The following is an 8,990-nucleotide window of genomic DNA, read 5'->3' as shown; positions in this document are numbered from 1 at the left end:
GATCGGTTCTCAGGATGATTGTGTGCCCTTAGAAGTATTATTTTAGCCTTCTGGATGAGATCAGTAGGGCGTAGGTCAGCTTTTCCAACTTGGTGTACCTCGTCTCTACTCCTTGGAGTATTTTGCTGATGAACTATATCGGGTGCTGAGTTTTGTCCTCTTCTCGGACCAGTACTGCCGCTATTGCTTGCGTGGTTACATCCAAGTACAAGTATAGGGGCTCCCCTTCTCTAGGCTTGCTGAGTACGGGAGGTTCCGAGAGTATCTTCTTGAAGTGGCTGAACGCTTCTTCGCATGCCGGGGTCCACTCGAAGGCGATCCCTTTTTTCATTAGGTTGAAGAATGGAATGGCCCTTTCTACCGAGGTGCCGAGGAACCGAGACAAAGCCGTAAGCTTCCCGGTGAGTCATTGTACATCTTTGATGCACCCAAGGCTTGTCATTTTGAGGACGGCTTCACATTTGTCCGGGTTGGCTTCTACCCCTCTTTGTGTTATCATGAACCCTAGGAACTTCCCTGCTTCCATGGCGAACGCGCATTTAAGTGGATTGTGTCTCATGTTGAATTTTCTTAGCGCCTTGAAGACATCCTAGAGATCGTCTATTAGCTTGTTTGGCTCTGCTATTTTTACCAGGATGTCGTCGACGTAAACCTCTACCGACTTGCCGATGAGGTCATGGAAGACTCTGCTCATTAGTTTTTGGTAGGTGGCCCCTGCGTTCTTCAGTCCAAAGGAAATTATTTTGTAACAAAAAGTGCCCCCTGGTGTTATGAATGCCGTTTTGTCCTTGTCAGGTCAGTGCATCGGGATCTGGTTATAGCCAGAATAGGCATCCATGAAGGTGAGGAAACGATATCCTGCCGCTGAGTCAACCAATGTGTCAATGTTGGGGAGGGGAAAGGAGTCTTTTGGGCACGCTTTGTTTAGGTCAGAGTAATCGACGCACATTCTCCATTTTCTGCTGGCTTTTTTGACTAGGACGACATTGGACAGCCATGTCGAGTACTCGAGTTCCTTGATGAACCCTGCTTCTAGTAATCCTGCTATTTGTTTGGCGACTTCTTCAACCCTTTCTTGCAACATCTTCCTTCGCCGCTGGGCTATCGGTTTGGCATCAGGTTTTATGGCTAGCCGGTGGGACATGACCTCGGGATCCAATCCCGGCATGTCTGATGGGGTCCATGCGAAGAGGTCGCCGTTTGCCCTCACGATCTCTATAAGGGGCCCTTAAGTTCATGGGGCAGGTTTCTATTTACGAAGGTAAACTGATCTGCCATTTTTCGTATCTGGAACTTTTCCATGTCCCTTCTGGTTCTGGTCTTGGCTTGTCCTCTATCCTGACATCAAGATCTGCCAGGAACACGCTGGCTGCCCTCTTAGATCCTTCTTTAAAGAGAGATTGGTGCTATCGCAAGCGACTGCCGTTTCTAGATCTCCCCTTATGGAACCAACTGTTCCCTTGTCCGTTATGAACTTCATTGTTAGGAACCTGGTGCATATTACAGCTGAGAATTCATTGATAGTTTTTCTTCCTATGATGATGTTGTAGATAGTGGAGTCTCTAAGGACTACGAAGTCTGCCATAACCGATTTCCTGGCGTCACTGGTTCCTAGGCAGATTGGGAGAGAGATCGTCCCGTCGAGTTTAATGTAGTTATCGCCTAGTCCCATGACTCCGTGTTGGTGATTCTTGAGGTCGGATTCCCTGAGCCCCATGGCATCAAACACGTTTCTAAATAGAATGTTTGAATCTGCTCCTGTCCCGACCAGCGCGGTAACTACCATGGGAGTTTTCGGGGAGGTCATTGAACCACTTATCTTCTGGGCCAAATGATATTGTGGGATGCCTTTTGCTGGAGGTGGGGCCATCTGTCAAGATGGAGAGTACTCGGGTGTCCCTTTTGGCTGCCGACTTGGATTTAGGGGGGCTGTCGCGCCCGACCACGATGTTGACCACGAAAGTTGGGGGGTTATTGGCATCCTCTGTGGGTTCTTGCCTTGGTTTGACAGTTCGGCTCCGATCTTCCTCAGAGCGTTCCCTTTCCCGCCTCCTCGGTTCTCTAATGAGCCGGGAGAATTCGCTCAGCTTTCCTTCTCTTATGGCCTGTTCCAGGGCATCCTTGAGGTCGAAGCAGTCTTGGGTTTTGTGGCCAAACTTCTTGTGATAATCGCAGTAAAGGCTCTTGTTGCCTCCCGTTCTTTCCTTCAATGGCCTAGATCTGGACAAGATTCCCTTGTCTGCAATTTGTTGGTAGACTTCTACTATAGGCGCCGCAAGTGGCGTGTAGTTCGTGAACCTTCCTACCCGTGGGTGCTTGGGTGGCTTGTTTAGGGTGTCGTCCCTGGGAGCTTCTTTGTACCTATCGACTTGAGGGGCCTGCCGGACTGACGAGCTAGGGATCTGCCGTTTGTTGGCTATGACAACCTGGCTGACCTCTTCGTCGTTGATGTATTCATTGGCCACGCTTTGAATTTCCTGCATGGTCCATACAGGCTTGGTTGTGAGGTGCTTCCTAAAGTCTTCGTTTAGCAGGCCGTTTGTTAGGCATAGACTAGCGACTGAGTCCGTGAGGCCGTCGATCTCCAAACACTCGTCGTTGAACCTATCTAGAAACTTCCTAGTCGGCTCCCCGAGTTTTTGGGTAACCCCCAGCAAGTTGATTGGGTGTTTTGCTTTGGCTATGCGCGTCGTGAACCGAGCTAGAAAGCTTCGAGATATGTCTACGAAAGTTGTGATGGACTCTTGTGGGAGGGCGTTGAACCATCGAATTGCTGGACCGGCCAGTGTTATGGGGAATGCCCGGCATCTGACCGCGTCACCTACCCCTTCCAAGTTCATCCTTGCTTCAAAAGCTGTGATATGCTCCTGGGGGTCCTTGGTCCCATCGTACCTCATGTCCATCGGCTTGTCGAAGTTTCTCGGGAACCAGACCTTGAGGATTGAGGGGTAAAAGGGGGTGGCTCCCATGATAATGGGGTCTTGTTGTCTCCTGGGTTTCCTTCTCGTGGATTCCCAGCGGCTTTCTGACTCGCCTTGGGTAGGTCAGGAAGTTGCTTGTGTGTGCACCTCTTCGTGCCTTGTTAGGCTTCTTCCCTGGCTGTCGTGTGCTAGGGAGAAGGATCGGGTACGGGCGTGGGACCGGCTGTCGTCGCCGTGCGAGTGGCTGACGCCTTCGTGGGATCGGTCCCTTGCCGCCAGCTTCCGCTCAAGGTTTTGTACTCTATGCCTGAGTTCTTGCATGATCTTGGCGCTGTCGGCTCCCGTCACCCCAAAGGGACGCCTTTCGGGTGTCTTGGTGTACATTTGTTGGTTGGGTTGAATAGAGGATCTCGGCTGTTCGGCAACGCGAGCTGTCGAACTCGCCCTACTCAAGCGGGCCCCGCCTTCTTCACAGAGCTCCTCCGAAGTAATGGGTCGCTCCATGTCTACATCGGGTCCCCACAGACGGCGTCAATGTTCGTTACCTTATGTTCTCGGGTAGTCGGATGGTGATGAGTAGGAGAAAGGGAGAGACCCTGAGCGGACGTGGAGCGAGGGTTGAGGTGTTCTGGCGATGCCGGAGGTTGAACGGAACACGGGGGTGTGGCCACCTGCAAGGACACTCTGACGATCAAGTCAGAGTCCGTATCAAAGGATAGCCGAATTAGGTAAAGATGTGACGTACCCCGGGGGGAGAGCTGACCTTTCCCCTTATATATGGTGTTGGATGGGCCCAAAAGATGACCTAACCCACTGGCCAGGGTATTCGCGAGCTGCCCCTGTCCACGTGGGAGATGCTGGTCGTTTCGGATTTCGGGTCGGGGCTACAGGAGCTTCCCAGGGGAAGCCAACCCGACCGGTTTGCCAGGGTGTGCTGAGTTGCACAGTTGGGGAGACCGGGTGCGGTCCGGGTCAGGTGCAAGGACCGGCCCGCTGGCTTCCTTTGTAAGGGGTAGCTTGGGCTTGGGTCGGAGGCAGTGATCCGACCCGGCGACTAGTTGGGCTGGACTTTGGTGGTCCGTAACAAGAATCAAAGTTGTCAAGTACTTTTTACCAAAATTGTGATAGTAGAGAGTCTTTTGTGATAATTGAAGGATAAGTGCTTTCAATTGGATGATAATAATAAAAGAGAATATGAATTAGGAGTTTATCTTGTGGTAGTGTAATCATGAAAATGCATAAATATTTAGTTCTGGTTACGATTTTTTCTGCTTTTTGTCGGTGCGGAATGCTTTGTAACCAAAACTATCGGGGAAAAAAAAAACACCAAAGTCAGGTTGAACCTAATCATCAAGTCAAGTTTTGAAATTATTTCAAAATTTCTCTTGCAAAGTTCCAATAATCCATCCTTACACTACAAAAAAATGCTGAATATCGTTTGATTTATCGTCGAATCTAATATCGGACATTAGCGGTAACTTTATCGGCAGATTTGACAATAAATTCGTTGGGTAAAAAAATTATTACTGGATTTAGTTTTCCAATGATAAATTTGCCGGTAATAATTAATAGGAAAAAAAATTGGCACGATCATTACCATCAGATTTATCGGTAGATTTATCCGAATTAATGCAACGCTACATTTTGGTCATTTGTATGCAAAAGTGTTACTGTTGGATTTATCTGCCACTAATTTTGTCCTATCCTAAATTCAAATCACGAATCCTCTTTCCCTCATGTTTGAACTCTCTCTCTCTCTCTCTCTCTCTCTCTCTCTCTCTCTCTCTCTCTCTCTCTCTCTCTCTCTCTCTCTCTCTCTCTCTCTCTCTCTCCCCCCCCCCCCCCAAACAATGTTTGAAGACTGCGAGAACTCCTTGCGACGCGTTGGTCGTTCTATTGCTACCGTTTTCATCATTTCTGCCACTGCTACCACCACTGTCGCCATTGCTCCCTGTGTCACTGCCTCCTTCCTTCCCCAAGTATGTTGTCCTCCTCATTTTTTTTATTATTTTTTTAATTTATTTAAAAAAAACCCTTATGTAGCCCTACCGATTGGCTACCGCCGCCACCACTTTGCCGTCCGTGCTGCCACCACGCCAGAAAAGTCCTTTGAGCCGCCACTGTTTTCAAGTAACTCACTAATTAGTTTTTGATAGTTAAACTTTAAACTCTAATTTATCTTATTTTAATTTGTTATGTATTAGAAAATTTGCAATTAAGATGTTTGTATTAGAGATTTAACTGTTCTTCAGATTTAGTTCATATATTAGTTTATTGTTCTGATTTCAGTTTATTATTCTGTAAGTGTAAGATCACCAACTGCATTGTTCTAATTTCTGCTATGATGTTGTTTAAGTTAATTATTTTCTGAGTTAATTGATTGTTATTAATTGTCTAAGTTAATCTTCATATGTTTATTTTTTAAATTAATTGTTGAGTTATTTTTTATTGTTGTTAATTTTATAAGTTTATTATTATCCGAGTTAATTATTTTTTGAATTAATTAGTTGATTGTTGTTAATTATCTGAGTTAATCTTAACTTGTTTATTTTCTAAGTTAATTATTGAGTTATTGTTTATTGTTGTTAATTTTCTAAGTTTATTATTAGTTGATTGTTGTTAATAAAAAAATATATAATGAAAACTTCACTAAGAAACCTGAATAATCAAAACAAATCAATAATAATCAACACAAATCCTATTTTATAATAACAAGTAAGCTCATACCTTAATTCTATTTTAGAATTTCTGAAGCATTACTTGAAATGAGCTTTAATAGGGGAAGGGAATGGCTGGGTAGGAGCTTCTGACCTTCTTCTTCACGCCAGTGCCGAGAAGAAGAGTAGCAGGAGAAGAAGAGTAGAAGCAGCGGCAGAAGCGTTTGCAGCAGTAGCGACAGCAGAACGGTAAGAGGGTGCCGTACGTCAAAGGGGGCTAACGATGAGGTGTTGACAGAGAGGAGAGATGAGAGAGTTAGAGAGAGACTGGGAGGCGAGAGATTCAAAATGAAGGAAAAAAGGTTCGTGATTTGAATTTAGGACACGATTACCGTCGGATTTACCAGCGGATAAATCTGACAGTAACGCATTGCAGATCACCAAAACCCCTGCGTTTCACTAAAGTGTTTACGGCGAAATAATTCGATGATAAATCCGACACTAATTTTTGCATCTATCTTTTTCGTCTTCCCTCCAATTATTACCGGCAAATTTATCGTCGGAAATGAAAATCTGTTGGTAATACTTTGACTTGACGAATGTGACACCAAACTTACGGTAAATCTACTGGTAAAATCGCTGCTAATAATGTCTGCCACTAAATCTAACGGTAAATTCCATAGTATTCAACGTCTTTTTTGTAATATATAACTCCAAGTTATTTTTTTAGAATTGAGTGGTGAACTTATTGGAACTTTACTTGATTGAATTAATAAACATTAATAGACTTTCTAGATTTTAGTGTTCACCGATTATTAGGACAATTCAACCAATTCTATTAATATTCTGGAAGGGACTATGATAGGTAATCCTAGGACTAATCTTAAAGTCAAAACTCTTTTATAGTCTCGAATTTAATTTCTTGAATAATTATTTTAAATTCACGTTCAGAACCCTAAAATCCACCTTTAATTCATAATCAGTGGTGTTGTCTTCGAGATATGACTTGGTTAGATAACTCGCAACCTAATTCTAACGTTCCAATACCCCTTTTCTTCTAAATTTGATTAGTGGTGAATTGAAGTGATAAACAACGGCTTTCAAATATTAAACATCATTTTGTCATGCCAAAGTGAAACACGGGAAATAATGAGTCCTTATAGTTTCTGTTGGTTAACTTAGTGTGAGTTCACCAGATTTGACGTATTTAATTTGATTTGAACAATATATAGTAATAATTTTACTGCAACTTTTAGTAAAGACTGGATATAACAGTACACTATAAGAAATTCGCTTATTACCGTTAAATTTATTGGTAAAATTTTAAAAAATTCGACAGTAATAAATTTATCGTCAGATTTATCGTCAGACAAAAACAAATGGTATAAAATTTGTCGATTATCACTTATCATCGAATTTACTTATTCCATCAATAATTATCGTCGGATTTTTTTAACGGTAACCAGTTTCAGGATGCCAAACTTAGATAGAATTTATCGACGAAGAAAATTTAACTGTAATATTGGCATAATTTGTATTCGATTTCGTGCCGTGTTATCGTCGAATTTATATCCCCCAATAAATTCGACGGTAAATTATCATAATAATTATTTTAAATATTAAATTTAATCGTTACCATCGGATTTATCACACCGTAAATCCAATGATAATAAAAACAATTTAAATTAAAATGTAATATAATTAGAAGAGAAAAAAGTAAAAAACACAATTTAAAAAAAAATAATTTTTCTTACTAAATAAACTAAATTAATAAAGTTTTTAAAAGATATATATAAAAAGTCTGCAACTTGGATGCAGTGGAGACGCAATGGTGGTGGTGGAGGCGCAGTGGCAGCAGTGGCGACTGGGGTGGCATTAAATTAGGGGGTTAGTCTCAAGGTCTTTCTAAAATCAAATAAAAACAACTAGGGTTAGGGTTGTTGCTTGGGTAGCTGAAGGTGGTGTGGTGGCTGGAGGTGGCATTGTGGAGGTCGGCGGTCTTCACAGTGGCGGTGAGAGATGGAGAGGGTAGGTTGCGGCGGTGAGACAAATAGACCTGGGACAACAATGACGTGCACGACGACGACGAAGACTTGGTGGCAATGTCTTTCCTAGAGTTGGTAGAGGAGGAGAGAGTGAGAGAGAGAGAGAGGGGTTTCAAAGAATGGGGGGAGTCGCGGACCCTAAGTATTCAAATTACTGTCAGATTTTTCAATGGTAATTAATCGTTTCATTTAACAAAACGGTGCTTTTCAAAAAATGAATTACCGTTGTAGTTCTAATAAATAGTTTTTCAGCCGTTCATTACTGTTGGATTTCTGGCGAAATGCTAAATTTGATTATAAGGTTTATTCCTCGACAAAATTATTATACAAACCGTCGCAAAATTCACCAATAAAACCATCAGTAATGACCACCGATAAATCTGACTATATGAGCGTATTTTTGGTAGTGTAAACTTCATTGCACTTGGAGGTTGAATTATGGTATATGACTATATCATCTTCCTTTTCCTTCCTTTGTCTTGCTTTGTTTTTGTTCGTTATAAGACCAAACCAAAAAATCTCCTAAATTGTTAATTTCTATCTTAAGGTTTCAAAAAAAAAAAAAGATTAAATATCTCTTTCTGAACCATCACATATGTTCTTACGAACTTTGACAATAAATCCCCGCACAAACAATGTTAGAAAGCAGCAATAATACTAAACTACATAGCTCATTATATATGTTTGTTTCAATATCTAGGTATTATTACGAGAAATATGATTAACATAGCTTGAAAAATGTGTGTACACTATATTGTTTCCATTTCTAATATTTGAACATGAGATACAATAAATATGAAACAAACTTACGTATCACTTGATCAACTTAATTAATACTGGCTTCGCTTTGCAACAGGTTTCTTCAAGCATATTCCACAAAATGGGAAAAATCTCTTTTTTTTGGGGGGGTGGTTGGGGGGAGGGGGTTGTTGTTTGATAATGGGGTGGATCGTTGGTATTGTACTAAGGTAGATCAAGTAGGTGAAAGAACTAATGGGTCACTGGGTATTATGTCAATAAATGAACATGTCTTCTGTTGTGACAATTAATTAATATGCGCTCTTTAATTTCTTTGGAAGATGGAAGATTAGGAAGGGGGCCCTATTGTTCCCAATAACATGCATGGCTAAAAAAGCCCATGGCAGTGATGATGACATATTAATTGCAAAGTACATAGATGGTGTTTTTGTGTGCTCGGACTTCAGATATATATAGATGTGATCTATGATAGATTATACATTTTCCCTCCCTTATTTCCTTATAGGGAAAAAAAAAAGCAAACATACCTTGTCATTTACACATTCGAAACATATATCAAAGTTGTATATATATTAAAAAAATATATAATCAGAGGAAATTAAATGGAG

At 41.9% G+C, this 8,990-nt stretch overlaps 2 protein-coding genes across 2 annotated transcripts; both read right to left on the bottom strand.

The window, feature by feature from the left end:
• Positions 1–796: 796 nt before the first annotated feature.
• Positions 797–1,717, bottom strand: LOC107614952 (uncharacterized). The gene is made up of 2 exons (XM_016317076.2): positions 1,363–1,717; positions 797–1,227 (listed from the first exon to the last, which is right to left on the bottom strand). The coding sequence occupies exons 1-2, from the start codon at positions 1,715–1,717 to the stop codon at positions 797–799; spliced, it is 786 nt and encodes a 261-aa protein (XP_016172562.2).
• A 16-nt stretch (positions 1,718–1,733) lies between these two features.
• Positions 1,734–2,969, bottom strand: LOC107614951 (uncharacterized). The gene has a single exon (XM_016317075.1). It carries the CDS (start codon positions 2,967–2,969, stop codon positions 1,734–1,736), a length of 1,236 nt encoding a protein of 411 aa, XP_016172561.1.
• Between the last annotated feature and the right edge of the window lie 6,021 nt (positions 2,970–8,990).

This window comes from Arachis ipaensis, chromosome B9, assembly GCF_059453495.1.
Source record: "Arachis ipaensis isolate K30076 ecotype BB chromosome B9, ASM5945349v1, whole genome shotgun sequence".
In the NCBI taxonomy this organism is placed as follows: domain Eukaryota; kingdom Viridiplantae; phylum Streptophyta; class Magnoliopsida; order Fabales; family Fabaceae; genus Arachis; species Arachis ipaensis.
The sequence above is the reverse complement of the archived record's forward strand: the minus strand, read 5'-3'. Positions and strand labels throughout refer to the sequence as shown.

What these genes read in the sequence shown, in the direction of transcription:
- LOC107614952 (XM_016317076.2), bottom strand. Translation starts at nt 1,717, where the DNA reads ATGGGGCTCAGGGAATCCGACCTCAAGAATCACCAACACGGAGTCATG. An exon ending in TCTAAGAGGGCAGCCAGCGT is followed by an intron (nt 1,228 to 1,362) that starts GTTCCTGGCAGA and finishes CATGAACTTAAG; the next exon opens with GGCCCCTTATAGAGATCGTG.
- LOC107614951 (XM_016317075.1), bottom strand. Translation starts at nt 2,969, where the DNA reads ATGGGAGCCACCCCCTTTTACCCCTCAATCCTCAAGGTCTGGTTCCCG.